General features: G+C 33.8%; 1 protein-coding gene and 1 long non-coding RNA gene across 2 annotated transcripts; one reads left to right on the top strand and one right to left on the bottom strand.

The window, feature by feature from the left end:
* Nucleotides 1–3870: 3870 nt before the first annotated feature.
* Nucleotides 3871–6220, bottom strand: LOC111388412. The gene is made up of 3 exons (XR_002701560.1): nt 6106–6220; nt 5369–5428; nt 3871–4351 (listed from the first exon to the last, which is right to left on the bottom strand). It is a non-coding gene; the product is annotated as an uncharacterized LOC111388412 (long non-coding RNA).
* An 11301-nt stretch (nt 6221–17521) lies between these two features.
* On the top strand, nt 17522–19441 carry LOC111388417. Its single transcript, XM_023013106.1, has 2 exons — nt 17522–18075; nt 19187–19441. The coding sequence occupies exons 1-2, from the start codon at nt 17630–17632 to the stop codon at nt 19335–19337; spliced, it is 597 nt and encodes a 198-aa protein (XP_022868874.1). The 5' UTR covers nt 17522–17629; the 3' UTR covers nt 19338–19441.
* Nucleotides 19442–19623: the final 182 nt, after the last annotated feature.

Raw genomic sequence — 19623 nt, forward strand, 5'->3', positions numbered from 1 at the left:
GGGGTAAAAAATTAAAATGCAATTTTTTTAAAAAACAACGTGACCTTTTTTTACAATTTGTATGGAATTTCCTTTAGAACGTGCATTCCATGAACTTTACATACTATACAATGGCATATTTGAGAACATCTATCACGCTAACTTTTGGACTTTTTGATTATTTTTGCATACAAAAAAAAACCTATGCAAAAAATATATTAGGGCATACTCAGATAGAACTTTGCTATTTGTACACTTATTTTTGACATTTTGGTTGACACTTACATTGTTGTCAAGTGTCAATTGGATGGAAAAACTGTTTGAAATTTAAACTGCTCAATAGGGTAATACCACGTGGCAAAGTGTCAATTAAAGTATACACTCTGGTGTATATGTAGCAAGGTTCCACTCGGATTAGAGGTGGGATTGGCAAACTTGTGCTGTTAAACCTAATATTTGAAATTCCTAAAAGATTCTACATCCATTGAGCATTACAGCACGGGAAAAAATTGAACAAGCATAAAATAATTCATACCTGCATAAAACTTTAAACAATTTAAATGGCAAAACTACATAATTTTTGAAGGAAAAAAAAATTAAAGAAATTTTGTGGGATCAAACAAGGACTTAAATTAATATTTCGTTGTTGTGGCTCCTTCTCAATTGCTTGCCAATAAAACAGGAAAATATATAAATAAAAGAAGACGAAGAAAAAATAAAATTGTCATTAGTGTATCTAAATTTCTCGTGTGCGTTGGATGGGGGCAGGGGTTGCTACAATTTGATGAACTTTCAATGATTCCGATCACATTGGTATATGTTGTGGAAACCCTTTTGAAAGATCTTCAAATCGGTGATTTTCGGGCTTAGTCCAACGCATATTTCTTAACCAACAACCAGTCCAATCAGCTCCAAACCACAACCAATTGATTCATCTTGGTTGCCATGCAATCTTACCCATGTAGGATAAGAAAGGATGATGATTTATGGTCACAAAGATTAGGAGAAGACACCACAAAGGTATATTATAAAAGAACCACCAATTGCACACGTTATACAAGCATTCTGGACACCTTTTTTCTCACACAAAGGGGGGCAACCGGGATTCACTTTTTCTTCTCTCAAAAAATCACACAATCATCATTAGAAAGTGGCTAGGGTTATAGCCATATATATACTCTAGGGTTAGACTTTAAGTTGGACCATTAAAGAGGTAAACGGGCCAAGATTCAAGTCATCCATAAGGGAATACAATTGGGTCGGGTGTAACTCATGGACTTGGTTGTTGGACTTATTTCATTCATCGGCCTATGCCTATAAAATAATATTAACCCACGTTAACATCATAGTCTGGAATTTATTGGATATAAAAAAATCCAACAGTATAGCAAGTCAATGTCTTATTAACTAAATTTTCACTAAAATAAAAAATAAATATAGAAGTTACTCATGAAGTGCCTAATGCATTTACAGTTTCTTTAGTTTCCCTTTGTTGATGGGTCTCAAGGTATGAGAGTTATAATTGAAGGATTAGATTTAGTCAACACATTTCTCTTATCATAATATCTCATTCTTATGCATTATATTAGGGAAAAATTGCAACAGCGGTTCCTAACTTTTTTGTTTTTTGCATACTTTATTGTAACCTCCATTTTGTGCTAGTGAGTGCATATTTATGAAAGGTTAGGGATCTTCGCTGACACAAAATGAAGGCTAGATTGAGTGTATATTTATGAAAGGTTAGGGACCTTCGCTGACACAAAATGAAAGTTAGAATAAAGTCAACAAAAAATAAAAAGGGCGCCCCATAGACCCCTAACCAATAGGTGGATGTTGGCCCTTGTCCTGAGTAGCAAAACTGTTCTTTTATAAGCCATGTTCATTGTCAATCTGCATAATTTTATAGAATTAAAAATATATATATAAAAAATAAAAAAAATCTTTCATCTCTTCCTCAACGTGGAGAGTTGGAAGAATTGGGAGAAATTGCGAGAGCTCACTACAGAGCTGGCTCTCCAGAAGTTCAAGCCCTGGCCTATGAATTCTTCAAATCACTTGACCTGAATATTGATGGTCTTGTTCAGCTGCACGAGTTCTCGGCATTCATGAGACATGAAGGCCACTCGCATATGCATAACACGCACTTTTTCATGAATTAGATGGCGATCACAATGGCACTTTATATTTTGGGGAGGTGATGACACTTTACTACATAATTAAACGTGGAAGGCCTTATTGTGACTAGTAGGAATATTTTTCTCGTGTGGAGTGCCTTGAAAGTCCTCGAGGCTCTTTCACACTCTGTTGGGTTGTTACAAGTCGAAAAATTGTGACCACAATCACTACGATCATGTCCACTTCTTGGACAACTATACATTCCTGGAATTCAAGAAAGCCTCAGCTATGGCACAAGGAACAGGAAAAATTCAGAATCAGGTAATGAACTTACTAATTATTTATATGTCTGGGAAACTTGTATTTTCCATCTATCGAATGTTTCAAAACTTTTCTTTGCATTTTCATGTAATGGGAAAGAATAAATTTTGGTCACTTGATGTAGTTTCTAGCTTTTTGGTCACAAAGTTGATGTGGGCACTTGAAAATTTTGATATTTGTCAAAATCAAATTGCAAACTACCTTTTAAAGTCGGAAAAAGCTGAAGAAACAAGCTCAATGACAAAGCCTTTTTCCAGGGATTGACTTGATAGTTTTTGATTGGCAGTTTTTTCTTTAATTTTCTTTTTAACTACGAATGAAAATTTGCCAAGTGTATATTAGTAAAAAAAAAATCTTGTCATCCAGCCTATTTTTCTAGTAGACCTCTTCAAAGAATAGCTCGAATACAAAAATACGGTGAATTGAACTCAATGAACATCGTTTTTCATTTTTGGCATGAATATCCTAACGAAAGATTTGGTTTTTGTAGCCAAATAGTCCAATGACTCCACAATGAAGAATTCAAGAATATGGTCCAATGGTTCCAGCACCAGCAACTACTGCTTCTAACAGTACTCCAGGGCCAACTTATTCATATATTGCTTATCCTCCAAGTCCGATCCCCAATATATCAAATGCTATTGTTTCAGCCGCATCTGCAGTGTTTAGTATTCGGGTTTTATTCTCGTAATGCATGTTTGGCAAGTTGTCAGTTAAAATTATATATAGTTAAATTTTTTGAAGCTTTGTTATTTTGGATAAAATAGGTAAGAACATGAGCAAGGGCGGAGCCAGGGACTTTGTCCAGTGCGGGCACAAATTTAGGTATTCGCTACAGTAATTTTTTTGGCCAAAAGCAGTATATGAAAGAAAAGAGGTTCACATGATTAATGCGGAAGGAATCTATAACAAATATTCACAAACGGGGTGAGTTATCCAACATAGAAGACAATCTATAACGTATACATATATAAATATGACACCCTACAGAAAAAGAATATCAATTATATAGTTCCAAAACAAATTCTGAGTTAAGAACCTCAAATAACCACCAGCAAAACTGTGAATTTATTTATTTATTTATTTATTATTATTATGTTTTATAGAATACCAATTCTAACCAGTCTAAAGACAATCTCACATCCTCGTTCACTTGAAGAACTTCTTTTTGAGTCTTGTCCCAATTGAAAATCGAAGATGCGAGAGATATCCCGAGAATGCCAAGCCCAAACTTATTAACCATTCTAGAAGCATGTAGATTTTCAAATTAAAGCAATTAGTGGAAGATGACTTGCTAACACCTACTGCAATCAATTCTATTATTCCATTTCACTTGCTTTTAGATTAATACGATAATTAATGGAGATGCACAAACAAACACATTGTACACATTTATACGAACAAAGAGATATGTTTTGTGCATATATTTATAAAACAATAGCTGAACAGTCTGAACTATAGAAATAGGATGAAACTAGGAACGGTTATAACTTTTAACATCCGTAGGCTTGTGGGCTATGAATCCTATGATCATGGGTCTAATGTTAAGATAGCCCAATTTAACAAAAGGTTCACAATTTTTTTTAATTTTTTTTCCTAAAAGGCCCAACAACTCATCTTCCCCATCAATTCATCCCTGCTTTTCACTGCAACAGCTGCTTCGGAGTTTTCTTCTTCCATTTTCTTCTTCTCTTCTTGGTCAGTTGGTCATAAAAGGCTTACATTACAATTTAGAAAACAATTAGAAGTTAGCCCAAGAAAAAACTCTTCTACCCTTCTTCCACTTTCAGCTTTCCACTCTGTGTTCATCTCTTCACGTGATGCATGGACTTGCCGGAAATCCTAGTGCAGGCACTGTCTGCATCTACTAGCTAAAATTTCAGTTCTTAAAATCCCAGTGCGGGCAGCCTGCACTAGTCCTTAGGTAGCTCCGCCCCTAAACATGAGTAATGGTTGGTTGATTTAAATATAAATATTGTTATAAAACAAGCCAATTTGCAATAACTCTACAATAGAACTTATACCACTTGTTATGTGACACACCCCGTCCCGAATCACCCTAATGAACTAGGAACGTGACGTGCGTCGATGATAGATGCTGATTAGATGTCAGATTCACCACCAAGGTTGACTACGACTTACTACAAAATATGCGCCAAAATCAAATATTTATAAAAAAATATAATGTAATGGGCTCGAAACGATTACTTCATGTTTTACCAAAATGAATCGTATCACTCAATATGCCGTGTGACACTAATTCTAAAATCACCAGGCTCTTCAAGCTATCAGGGACCAATACTATTTGTAAAAAAAATAGTGGAAAAATATGAGTTTATAGCTCAGTGAGTGGAATAGTTCGAAAATAATTATACTTTCTCATTTAAATATTTTTACCCATCATCAAGGTCACATCGTTTAGTAATTCACACGATAGTAGCAAAAAAATGAGACATTCTCATAACTCTTTTATATCATCTCATATCCACGATATAGTCATCAACTGATATCTATACTATCATCTCATCACATCACATGTGATCTACCAAAAATGTATGCTTTGACTAAAATCTATAATCTGCCCTTCGGGTTAAGGACTTTTGCCATGAGCCTTTGGCCCCTTCCGTGAACGAAAGCCGGTCTCTAGACCTCTGGTAATCAATTCTAGAATACAGCTAAGACTCCTCTATAAACTATATGTACACGATCAAGACTAATGTCAGGTCAAGACCCCTCAGTGAACTAGAAGAAATATATAATCATGGGCACTTTTCAGGTTGAGCTCAAAGTCACATAATTCACAATGTACCGTATACAATCTTTGAAAGTTCACATGTATTATAATAAAAGATGTTTTCATAATAACCATATACTCCGAACACATAATTGCACATACTTTAATAATATATTTATTTCATAAATATTTTAAAAATATTTATATTTTTTCACTCACAGATCTATGGATAGAAATCTGATTAAATTGACGAGCCTTTCCAAGCTTCCATGTTCTTACCTGAAATAACGATATAATTTCTCGAATTAAAACCTAACAATTAAATTAATATAAATCCACCACTTAATTTATCAACTTCTATTACTCTTACATCTCCAATTCCCCAAATTTTCTTCTCTTTAATGATTTATCAACTAATCACCATACACTATCAAATTTATTACACCACTCACACTTCCTTAAAATCACGACCTTAATACATATAAAGCCCCTATACATAGTTAGTCCAATACATAGACTTCAATATTTGTCATATAAGTTATTCAAAACTTCAAAAATTTGGAAATCCAAGGTTTGACAAAAATGGCACTAAATTCAAGAATATAGAAATCTAGCATCAATTTCTGTATATTGCACCAAAACCATTGACAGAAATGACACTTTCTGGGTAGAATTTCAAAAGAGCACTATGCATTGATTTTGCCCGAAAATTAATTAAAAAAAAAAAAACAAAATCCAACCTCAACTCCATATCTCATTGTATTACCTCATAAATCAACTGTTTTATATCATATACACTAAATATAAAGATTTAAACTTTAATTTACAAACTCATTTCATATTACTTTAACATATATTCAATTCCAATATCTATTTTTTCCTCCAAATCTTTTAAGTTAAGCCACTAACTACAAACCCAAATCTAACAATATTGAATAACAATAAGTTTTTCTTACCTCTTGGAATAGAATAGAAGAAAGGATGAACCTTGTATTTGAGTCTATATATCATCTTCTTCAATAATATCTTTTTCCTTTTCTTTTTCCACCTTTTTTTAATTTTTCTTCCCCCTTTTCTTTCTCTCTATCTTCTTTCCTTCTCTACCTCCTTCTCAATTCTTCTCTCCTTCTCTTAGCTTCTCTGCCCGTTTTTCGTTTTTGTATCTATCTCCAAATGAAAAAAAGGCTATTTATTTAATATTAAGTGGCACTAACTCATAATTGCAAAACAAGTCCTCCAACCTTCATATAAAACCACATTGAATCCTTATCTTTCAATACAAGTAGATCCCCAAAATTAAATTTTATCCATCTATTTTCATAATAAATTAAGCCCCAATAGAATAATTTATCTAATTCTAATCCTTGTCGGCGTCCATGTGCCCCATCTATGTCCCAAACACTTCAAAAGCGTTTTTATCCATTTCAAAGTTCTTCTTTTTATCAAATTCTCAATCCTTAATGAAATTTGACTGCTCTTCAAACTGGACTTCCAAAGCAAAATTGTTCGTCTCCTTTGTCAATCAAACAACCCAAACCTAATCCAAATAGTAATTTGGATCATAGTCAACCAAATATAATGCTGGTCACTAAACTTAATTTTATTTCAAGCTAAACATTCAACTTAAACTTTATTGTAGTTGAGTCACTAAACTCCATCAATTGAACTATTAGCAAAATTCAATTGGATTACAGAATTTTATATTTTTTCAATTTATTAATGTCATGTTGATGTATCTAGTGACTTGTGTTGTACTAATTTCTAAATTCATTTACGAAATTCTAGCAAAATAAAATTTAGTGACCACCGGCATTTTTAACTGGCCAAAAATAAATAGGACAAGTTGGATGATTTAATTATTGAAAGCTTTTGTTTAAGAGGATTTTCTCACACATACTACACGACTTAAATATCTTTAAAATTGTTCATCACAAGTTCTTTGAGCAATATATTTTCCTCGTTTATAAGAAAATTTAGGCAAGAGTATTTGTTCTCAAGTATATTTTAGTATTGATTCAGTTCCTTCCATGGAAATGACTTAAACTTGTTATTATGCCTTTTTAGCTTCGTTCATGTTCTAGTTTACGTAAACGTACGAATTAGCTATATCTGTCGATGTATAAAACCTTATAAATGATTTGGATATGCATCCAAACTGGCCGTAAACTAAGAATATCCTTTGCAAAGTCAATGTAATTAGAGTTAGTTCAATATATTCTCAGTATGAAATGGCCTATTTTAATTGGAAACCGAAACTTCCATTGTTTATTAAAAGAAAATGAAGAATGAAGAACTCTTGTAATTATCAGATTTTAACATTATTCAAGAATAATATATGTTTCCTATTTTAACATTATTCAAGAAAATCCAATAGCAGACAAATATTTGGCAAATCATATGCTCATTCTCTTTTTGTCTCGTCTTTGTCGTAAATTCTAACCACTAAAACACAGTGTTCGCACAATATGTATGACAAAGAAATAGTTTCATGCGGAATTCACACACTGTAGGTGTTTTTTTTTTTTTAAATGCCACCAATGCTTCATGGTAAACGAGAGTTACGAGATCTCTACCCGTATCATAATGAATATATTAAAAATATATATATAGTACAACTAAGGTTGGAGACTACCTTACTTCCAAAAAAATACTACAAGGAGAAGGGTAAGTGTCAAAACCAAGCAATAACTACTCACTTCTAACATTCTACACAACCATCTAAGCGAAAGATTGCTTACTTAGCCGATTTAGTTTGACCTTACGTGCGAAATTATTCTATTAAACGCAACAAGTTATTTTTTAATAATTTCTAGATGGTTAATCAAACAATCCAATTATTCTAAGTTGAATTGCCAAAGTTTGTAATAAGAAAACAATAAATAACACAAATATAATGACGAAGAAACCCCAACTGGATAAAAACTCCGAGACTAAGCTAGTTACTTCCACTATAGACAATGATTGTTACAGTTAGATTCTATCTAACCAACTCCATTAGACTTCCTGATCTACATCCTATAATTTCCAAGATACTGCTGTTTCTTCCAACTTCCCAATCTTGTACAATTCCCTATTAAGTGGATACTTAAGAATCACCTATTCTTGTTCTTATTCCTGCGGTTGTAGTCCGACCTTCGTCAATCTTCAGTAGCCGCCGAAGTTCCAATTGAGAAAGTTCTTTTATTGTTGCACAAAGGAAGTCAGGTGTTTTGAATTCAAGGATTTGATGTTTTTCCAAATATGTGATTGCAGGATCTCAAGAATCAACGGGATGAATCAAGGTTTGAACAAGCTCTTGGATCACCAAAGGATTGATATGAATGTGATATGTATATGAGGCACAATGAACAACCACATAAGAAAATCGTGCAAGGCTTTGGTGTTTATAGTTAGGAATGTTAAGGTAGACTGTGTAAAATTTTCCAAATTCTCGAGTTAGGGTTGACCGAAAACACTATCGCTCGAGCGACAGAATTTTACTCGAGCGAAGTCCGGAAAACAGGCGAGCGACGATCATTCTATTTTTGTCGTGAAATTGCAGCGTCTCTTCTTTCCTTATTCCGGACTCGAACCTTAACTTACCTAACTCATCTATACAAAATTACACATAACTCCTTGACTTTTATACATGTTCTATTTAGTTATTTTCGTTCACATAATTGCCAATTACATAAAACCTAACAAAATCCCCCCCTTCACTTTGGCATCCTGTGACAAGGAAAATAAACAAAACTAAACCATTTAAACTACCCAAGCTTTGTCTCTTGCATTCTTTGTTATACCTATTTCCTGAAATAAAAAACTCAAGTACTCATTGTAAAAGCACGTGATACATGATATATAACAGTTGAAGTTCATAATCATAAATAAGCATACTAGTTTGAGACATGACATTAACGTCAATCAAAACACCAATCGAAACATTAACATCACAAAACATTAAAATCCAAAAAGCTATGTATTATCATATAGAATGCTAGAACGCAATGCAATGTAAATTCTCCATCTTACTGCAAACTCTCAACATTTTTATGCAGTATCAAAATGTATCTATGTTTCTCCCCAATGATCCCCAAATCTAAATGCTAAGGTCAATGTATATTCTCTCCCCCTTTGAATATGCTCTTCCACTTTTTTGTCACAAATGACGAAGGGACGAATATCAAAATCAATATGCTGCAACTCAAAAATGCAGTTGATATCATGCACAAGCATAATTTACAGTAACTAAACCTTTTCACATTCTTATTTCAAGTTGAAATGGAATAAATTGTATAAGTGACCCATATGTGTAAAGTGTCACTAATCCTTTATAAGTAGGACTACAAACCTTAATTTTGTGAGAAAAGACAAGCAAAACATCACTACTAATAAATTTATTCTCCGACTCCTGAAAGTCAAACCATTAAGCACCTTAGGACCTTTAATTGAAGCTCATTTTGTATGTATATGTTGATATTTTCTTTTCTCCCCATAACTTTGAGCATACATTTTCACATTTTTCAATATTTTTAAAGCTCATCAATTTTTATATCTAAGTGTAGTTCCCTCTTCATTAAGCGACTAAGATGACTCTTGTAACGAGTTTTAAGCCAGTTAATCCAAGTCAATTGATTATAGGCACCAGGTTTTGAGACTCCCAACAGGTTTAGTTGTCTGAGTCAAATAGGCTTCGAAAAAGAACATAAGATAATGAACTTTTATTATGAGGGGATGTAAGTAAGTTTAGGTCTAATATATAAGGTCAATTTATGTTCAAAATCACCTTACTAATATGTGACTGTCATCCCAAATCACACACGCACACGATTAAGTCCCACTTACAATATTATAGTGTGTGTAGTACAGATGGTATATGAAGACATCTATACTAAGTACTCCGTAGAAACCTAAGTAAGTAATGGAAAATATGTCACAGTTAATCAATTACGCCCGTACATGGTCATAACACACAAGTTCAAGAATGTTATATATCATGCCGTAGAAAATATTCGATTTACCAAAATTCTTTGTTTTTTGTATTTTTCATTTTTTTTAAAAACATGAACACTCCAAGCACACAAAACAAAACGATAAAAATTCACACAGATTAAAAAATGTGCACATGCCAATACAAAAATAATGAAAATGTACATGCATGTAACTATTATCTAAAAAGCAAGTAAACAAATGTGATGTATGCATAGATCAATGACTTACAGTAATAAAGCATAGGTATGCATCGAGGTTACCTAATAAGTTAGGTAAAGGAATGCTCTTACCTTTAAGAGTACCGTGATCTATTTCTGATCACCATTTTTCATCCAACCTTGCCTAGTGACATGAATATTCTTAGTCATCTGTGTCATTAATTTAGTCAATTGACTCACCTGAATACTAAGGAAATCAATATAACCAACAAACTCCTAATTCTTGCTCCTATGGAAGTTCTGGTTTCTATTTCTATGCAGGAATTGATGACACCTAGGCCTTATGTGTCTTAACTCACCACAATAAAAGCATGCAGGGATAAACCTAGGACCAAAGTTGTGTGATCGTTGACGTCTATTCCTAGGTTGACGGGTCCTACGCTGTTTAGTTGGTCTCTATCCTACAAATCCCTTATTCTTAGGCTCTGGGTCAGGCACAAGTTTAGGCGGGTCAGTGACGAGAACAGAAGTGGTCTTTGAGGTACTAGCAATATTCTCTTTGAAACCTAGACCTTCCCTATTACCAGCCAGCTTGCTCATTCTAGCTTTTCAGAACCACTAGAAAAGGTAAGCAGTTGAGACTTAGAATACTCTAGATTGCTCATAAGGTTCTTAAATCGGATTTCCAAAATCTCATTTTCAGCGATCAGCTCACTAAGTTTCCTAGAGGACTTTTCAAGCTCACTGGTGAGATTTCTAACCCGAGTATCTAAAGATTCATTCATTGATTTCAATTCACTTAGAGTCAAGTTAGATTCTTGGATGTACTTCCATAGCTTTTCTCTCTCCAATTTAAGCTGATTTACCTTTGAATTTAAGGCTTTATTAGTAGCAAGAATCTTAAGACTCTCCTTATATATTTTATCGTAAGCCTCATGAGTAGCTTCTCCACTTTTAGAATCTTCTCCCGATTTCTCACCACTATCTTTGTCTTCATCAGTCTCACTTTCCTTATTAGATCCACTCTTAGTCCTAGCAGTAAAGGCAACGTATTTCCCACTTTCCTCACGAATGGATTTCGTACTCTGATTATTTGAGCTAGACTCGTCATCTGTGAGAGTTGCATTTATAGCCTTATCTTGATTTCTACTATTGTCGGGCATTCATTCCTCATATGGCCAAAACCGTGACACTTGTGACACCTCAAAATTTAGATCTATTCCTAGATTCACTATGAACGCCTCTATATTTCTCTAGAGACTTCTTCTTCCTAAATATTTTACAGATTTTTTTTTAATTTTTTTTATTATCAGTGTAGGCTAACTCCTCCTCATTAGGTGAATTTGAGTCAGAAAATCCATCACTGTTACTCCTAGTAGTTTTTAAGGCCAAAGACTTTTCTTTTAGAGGTTTAGCTAAGGTTAGCTCATAAGTCTAAATCGATCTTACCAATTCTTCAACCTTGATAGAATCTATACCTTTACTCTCCTTTATTGCAGTGATTTTAGGACTAAATCACTTAGGTAAAAATTTAAGGATTTTTCTGTCTATCTTAGACTCTGGGATTCCCTCACTTAAGTTGAAGCTAGAATTTACTATGTCATTTAGGCTCACATAAAAGACATTAAAGGTCTCATCATCTCTCATTCTAATCTCCTCAGACCTAGTAGTCAGCATCTGTAACTTAGAATTTTTAATAGCTTGAGTTCCTCATGTGTGGTATGCAAGATTTCCCAAACTTCTTTAGTTACCTCACACATGGACACTCTCCAAAATTCCTGAGGTGAGACAGCTATACATAAAGCATGCAAAGCTTTGCTGCTCCAATTACATTCATCTAGACAAATTAAGGCCAGGAATCAAAATATGGCGGGATAGTCAATTAACTACTTATCTAGACAAATTAAGGTCAGGTATCAAAATTAGGCTCTGATACCACTTGAAAGTTCACTTACTTAGTAGACTTAGTTTGACCTTAGGTGTGGAATTATTCTATTAAAAGCAACATATTGTTTTTAATAGTTTCTAGATGGTTAATCAATAGTCCAATTATGCTAAGTTGAATTGTCGCAGTTTGTAATAAGACAACAGTAAATAACACCTATATGATAATGAAGAAATCCCAACTGGATAAAAATTCTGAGACCAAACCAGTTGCCTCCACTATAGACAGTGATTGTTACAGTTAGATGCTGTCTAGCCAAATCCACTAGACTTTCTAATCTACTTCTTATGATCTCCAATATACTGCTGCCTCCTCTAACTTCCCGATCTCGTGCAATTGTTTCTTTCAGGTGGATACCCAAGAATTGCCTATCCTTGTTCTCATTCCTGTGCTTGTAGTCCAACCTTCGTCAATCTTCAGCAGCTTCTGAAGTTCCAATTGAGAAAGTTCCTTTCTTATTACACAAAGGAAGCTGAATGTTTTAGATTCAAGAATTTGATGTTTTCCCAAATATGTGGTTGCAGGATCTCAAGAATTGATGGAATGAATCAAGGTTTGAACAAGCTCTTGGATCATCAAAGGACTGATATGAATATAATATGAGTATGAGGCACAATGAACAACCACATAAGAAAATCGTGTAAGGCTTGAGTACTTGTAGTTAGAGATGTTTAGGTATTATAGACCGTGTAAAACTTTCCAAAATCACGAATTAGGGTTGGCAAATAACACTGTCGCTCGAGCGAAACTCCAACGAGAAGTGAGCGACAAACTTCAACTCGAGTGAAGTTTGGGCGATAGGGGAGCAACGCTCATTATGTTTTTGTCGCTTGAGCAATATCTTGACGAGCAGTTAGCGGAATTGCTACGTCTCCTCTTTCCTTATTCTGGACTCGAACCCTGACTTACCTAACTCATCTATACAAAATTGCACCTAACTCCTTGACTTTTACACATGTTCAAGTTAGTCATTTTTTGTTCACAGAATTGCTATTTACATAGAACCTAACACTAAGAATCACTGGAACAAACAACTAATACTGTTTACTACACTATCTAAACATCATTTCGTACAGCTAACCATTTCTGAGAGAGGGCACTCCCAACTTGTCCAATTTAATCAGCCCGCAAATTAACCCCTTAATCTCGTTCGGATTGAAGAACTCATAGGCTATTTTTTATCCCATGTTGACCTACCAATCAGCCACTTTATTCACCTTCTCGATAAATGTGGGATACTTTGACATCCAATTTCTTACTTAACTGTTGAAAATCTGCTAGCAAGTATTGCGTTTCCCAGATGCCTGTATATTTAGTTCGTGTCAGTAAAACAAACTGCATTGAATCCAATTCAGCTCATAACTTCAAATAACGCAGTGGACCAGACAACTTTAGCTGATGACAAGAGCTTTTAACTTAGCAACAAGGATTGAAGATTTCCCTAAGAACTGATGGAATGCCCAACTCAAGTCACTTTTCGAATCCCTCAAAACACCCCCACCTCCAGCCAGCTTATCGCTTAACAAAGCCCCGTCAGTATTCAGCCTTGAAGAATTCAATAACGAATAAAACTAATAAAGAAAAGTACGGAAACTAATAACGAATAAAACTAATAAAGAAAAGTACGGAAACGTGGTTTGGTGCCATTGTTGCAAACCTACGTCCTCAGGAGGAGAGGAATTTGTATTCACTTATTTTTGGAGTTTACAATAAAACACATAAGGATGAGGCAATCAAGGCAAGGAGATAAATAACTCATGAAAATATTCTAATTGTGGTCAACCAAATTACGCACAATATATTTTTCAATATTAGCAAATATCCTCCAAATCACAGACAATATATTCTCCAATGTTGACAAATATCTCTCTTCTCCAGCAAGCTTGAACCACTTGACCGCGTGATTTTCTCCAATACAGAGCCAATGGAGTCTTTTTCGTAATCATATTTGCCGCATTTCATAAACCAGCCTTTACAAGTATCCCAGCCATGTACTCAACTCTATCACAGCCCTCTTGACATTCATTTCCTACCCTTCATGCTTAGAAGCATTTCTTTCCGTCCAAAGGACCCAAAATATGAAGACTGGAAGAAGGTTAAAGCAATTATCTGGTTCAGGGGACTTAGCATACAAGCTCTAGAATCCGAGACTAAACTTCTGAAATTTGAAGTTAAAAAGTATATGGAAATGATCCGAGACTCTCTTTCCACTTTGACATTTAGATATGCATGTTCCAGTGATTCCTCTTGATTGAAACGGTGATATTTGGATAAAAATGAACTCCCTCGTTTGTTCTTAAAAATGTCGTTGACTCATTGGTAGGTACCCTTCCATTCTACAACTTCCAGGTGAAGAAAGATACCTTAGGGTAATGATTTCGTTCCAAATATTTCGAAAAGAATGTTGCTTGCTAGCCTAGGTATTGAACAAATTTAGGCAAGAACGGGTGGAGCCGTGGAGAATTTACCGGAGGAATGTAAGGTCCGGTACAACTCATCTTCTTTATCAGTTTGGGACTTCTTTAACTTTCTCCAAGAGATCAGGAGGTATGATAGATTGTAATTTGAATAAGTCGCAGACATTATCACTTTGAAAATCAAATATATAGGCATTTTTTTTATCGGGATAAATAAATTATATTGATCAAAATATTGAGTACAACTATTCCAGGCACAGAAAGTATGACTTTACAATGATCAAACGATCCCAAACAAGAGACAAAGCATGAAAAAATACATTAAAACTTCGGCAAAACAAGAGAGATACATAGGCATTTTGGGTGTAAGCATGGTAGGTGTTTACATGTCAATCATGCACTCTCTCTTACAATAATATCATTTTTATGATCGAGGTTGTCTAGTGTTCCTTCTTATATATTCTTTCAGACATTTTTCCTACACGATACAAGGACTCTTGATTAAGATAATGCAGAATTTCGATTTCTACCTCTCTCTCCTCAATGACTTTTGTGATAAATGGAAAACAAAGTGACTAAGAGAATGCACAATATTAATGTGAATTGCACTTAAAATGTTGATATGTGAGTTAAAATGGACAATGTCTTCAATACAACATGCTAGGACTATGTCTAGCAATGTAGCAAGAAAAAATAGATATTGTCAAGAACAATGTGTCTAGATGTCGAGATTACTCTAAGCTAAATAAGTCACCAAAGATTTAATATATCTTTCCTTTCATCTTTCTTTCTTTTTTTTTTTTTCCCTCTCGTGTTTCCTTTTTCCCTCCTATTAAACACACATTATTTATAAAATTTAAATAATAGGCCGAACACATAGAAGATGAAATTTGAACTAGACGTATTTATTAGACATTAATGCCATGTAGATCGAAAGTCTTTCAAAGTATTTTTATTTTTCAATTTTGTTTAAATATATTCTATATCAGTTTACAGTTTTTTATGATTTTGTTTTTAGAATAAACGGAAGGCGGCATTCAAAGCACTTGAAGTAGCCCTCAGTATTGGGAGTATCTCTACTACTTTATGCACAATTCTGTGATAGCATATGCTGTTGTCATTTACAGGATGTTCTGAAATTGATGAAATAACTTAGTTCTTTCATTCTTTAACATATAAAAAGCTTAAAATGAAATTGTGATAACTACATTTTTGTGTTATTGTTGCACCAAAACGATGCAATTTATTATACGAGAATCTTGTCATCAAATGTTGTTATTCTCCAGTTATGACCATTTTTTATGCAACAAAATGACCCTTCTATTAATGGACGATATAAAGAAGAGAGGGAAAGATAGAAACAAAGAAAAAATGTTGGTTTCTTCTTGAATTATGTAAGAAATAGTTTTTTCATCAGCTAGAACTAATTAAAAAAGGGTTACTTTTGGACAGATGTGTATCAAGTTTTCACTAATTTTGTGCTTCCAAAAAAAAAAAAAAGAAAAAAGAAAAAAAAAGCACATGTTTTCGAAAGTCAAAAGTACCTCATTTTATCGTTTTAATATGCCCCCGTTTAGCCCCCATTTTTTTTTTATTATAACGGGAGAATAGTGTTTTTTTGAAAAATGAATGGTTGTAAAATAATGAAAAATTTTCAAATTACGTGTAATATTATTTTATTGAAAATTGTGTGGTTGAAAATAACTGAGAGAAAAAATTTAATTTAATTTGATGAGATTTAATGGGGGCCAAACAGGGGCAAAATTTTTAAACGTTAAATGTAGTATGAGAAAATCTTTGGAAAAATATTTGGCAACTTTGATAAATTGTTTCCTTCTGTTGTAAGCTTTCTTGCAGATTGGAACTGAAAATTACTCTAATTAAGAACTTAATTAAAGTTAAGTGAATTTTAGGCTTTAGCCCATATATTACAAAATATTAACAAGTGCGTTCGAATTAATGTTAAATGTGGTTTTTAAGATTAAATATTAATTTATAAAACAAACTATATTTTTATGCAATGTTTCTAAAGCATTTCTTCTTAAACTTTTTTAAACCTAATGTTCCAATGTACATATCGTCTTTGGAACGTATGTCAATTTCGTATCCGTGCAATCTAGTGTTAAAATTAGTAGGTGTTTAGGTATCAATTCGGTATGAATTCACAAAATTTTTATTTAAAAAACGATTTGATATGATTAATAAAGCCAAATGCAGCATATTTATGCTACTAGTTAATTAGTTCAATTAAAATCAGCTACAAAAATTGAAAATAGAAGTGCAAAGGGTAATGCTATGCAGCACGAGTGGTGTTGAAGTCTCGGTGTGTAAGTACGTGATACATCGTAATAAATAGTTATAAATTTTAGTATTTATTTGATCCTATAACTTAATTAATGATACAAGTGATGACACCTCAATCGATGTTAAACACCTACCAGTGGTGTTGAAGTCTCGGTGTGTAAGTACGTGATACATCGGAATAAATGGTTATAAATTTTAGTATTTATTTGATCCTATAACTTAATTAATGATACAAGTGATGACACCTCAATCAATGTTAAACACCAATGGTGTTAAACATCGTTAATTACTCTTATTATTATTATTATTATTATTATTATTATTATTATTATTATTATTATTATTATTATTATTATTATTATTATTATTATATATTGGCAGTTTGAGTGGTTGGCCTTAATCTAATCCCTAAATTCAATGGCTTTCTTAAAACACTCATATCCCTAAACTTAGCAAAGCGATGAATATGTGAATCACAAATTTAGGCTAACAGTAATTGAAGGCTGATTTTTTACATACCGAAACTAAAAGCTTCACAAAATGAGAGCCTTACATTTTATTGTTTCATCCATCCATCCATACATCCATTTCGATGACCTAATTCCATCAAGAGGAAGAAGGTGCTGCAACTGCAGGTGGTTGCAGGGTAGAGTTGGTGGCAGGCTGCCGTTGATGGTGGTTATCGATGGCAATGGACGGTCGGGATGCGCCAGCACGTAAGGTGATGGTGGTTGTGGACCCAACACGGGAATCAGCAGCTGCTCTTCAATACGTCCTCTCACATGCAGTGATAGAAAAAGACACCCTAATTCTATTCCATGTTGAACACAACAATGAATGGAAAAATCCCTTTGGTTCATTTTTCAGAAAACCCTCGGTGCAATCGGCTGGCTCGGCTAGCACTGTCACCTCCTCGTCGTCCATGGAAGGTAGCGGAGGAGTTATCAACTTTCTTGAGGCAATGAAGCATGCTTGTGAAATTGCTCATCCAAAGTTAAAGATTCTTGTAGAGAAGACAGACATGGTGGATGGGAAAGACAAGGCTTCCCTTATTCTTGCCCAAACCATAGCCCAAAAAATTGATCTTCTTGTTATTGGGCAGCGGAGGAGTCTATCTAATGCAATATTAGGGTGAGTTCTGAATTTCATATTTTACTATTGATGTATGAAGAAGATGCAAATATTTTTTCCAAAACCTGTAGGTAATGTTAAGATTTGAGATTCCATCTTAAAATGTCAACCTTTTTAGAAGGAGTAGTCCAAACGCTTATAAATTGGTCTATGTTTTCATCTTTATTCGATGTAAGATTATATTCTTTAACATGCCCCTTCAAGATGGTGAATCTTTTTTTGAGTAAACCAATCTTGAAATCCATATGCTCATTTATTGAATCTTAATTGGATCGAATCACTCGTTGGAGTTTAATGATTTCTGATACTATGTTAAGACTTGTGGATTCCATCTTAAAAGATCAATCATATTAAGAGGAGTAGCCCAAACCTTTATAAATTGGTCTATATTTACATCTTTATTCGATGTGGAATTATATCCTTTAACAGGTGATACGAGAAGAACAATCAAGCCATATATCACCTATAATTAGCCCGGAAACCACCCTAAGCACTATTTGTTTCGGCCTTAGGTCGAAAAGCCCCTTATGAAATAGATCTGTCATCATACTCATGTGTCGCTAACCATCATCTTCAATTTGCATGCATAAGAATAAAACTATCGCGATGTTTTATGAAATGAATTTTCAACGCTTGCAAAATATCCGATATCTAAAGAGAGTGAGAGTGTTCATTTTTTAGTGCAGAAATGACATTATAATGCGCTTTGAACTTTTGACAATAACTAAATAAAAGCATGAAGAGTTCTTAAGAAAATCATCAAGCTTATGGAGGAACACATTTTCTTGCAACAAACGTTTTTAACACATACATATTTTAGGATTCTCTTATCATTTTATTCTGCTAGGCATTATTCTTTCTCTGTCTTTCGGATTATCCATAACAATTGTTATCCATTATTCTTTCCAATTTTTATTGTGATCCCTCCAAAGACCTTATCCTCTATATGTTACTCCTAATATTGACCAGCCTGGCCCACGAAAACAGGGAAAAGCAATTATTTTTGTCTAAAAGCAATTATTTTTACTTCATTTTTCAAATTATTATTTATTTATTTTTTCCTTCCAATATAAAATCTCGTAAATGTTGTCGGATTTGTGTTATTGAGCAGGCATAAAAGAGGATCACTAAGAGGGCTGGATACAGCAGAATATTTGATTGAGAACAGCAAATGCACCTGTGTTGCAGTGCAGAAGAAGGGTCAAAATGCCGGATATCTTCTTAACACTAAAACACACAGAAACTTCTGGCTCTTAGCGTAGGCACCACCACATGGATCATATCAACCTGTTCCATTTGTAAATCGCTCATTTCTTACCCTCTTTGCAGTTCTTTTTTTGTTAGAAAAAATACAATAAGGAAATTATAAAAACTGCTGGAATTATATAAATAAAATAATGAAAAAAGTACAATAAATGGAATAACAATATAAATAGAGGAATTAATTGTTAATGTAGTAGCAGTATTGAAAGGAAAATGTGAAGGTAGAGGATCAAATGTTTTAAAAACTGGCACTAATATCGACCTAGAAAATGTGAAGGTAGAGGA

This window comes from Olea europaea, unplaced genomic scaffold (assembly GCF_002742605.1).
Source record: "Olea europaea var. sylvestris unplaced genomic scaffold, O_europaea_v1 scaffold490, whole genome shotgun sequence".
NCBI classification, from domain to species: domain Eukaryota; kingdom Viridiplantae; phylum Streptophyta; class Magnoliopsida; order Lamiales; family Oleaceae; genus Olea; species Olea europaea.

What these genes read in the sequence shown, in the direction of transcription:
- LOC111388417 (XM_023013106.1), top strand. Translation starts at nt 17,630, where the DNA reads ATGGCAATGGACGGTCGGGATGCGCCAGCACGTAAGGTGATGGTGGTT. An exon ending in CTATCTAATGCAATATTAGG is followed by an intron (nt 18,076 to 19,186) that starts GTGAGTTCTGAA and finishes GTTATTGAGCAG; the next exon opens with GCATAAAAGAGGATCACTAA.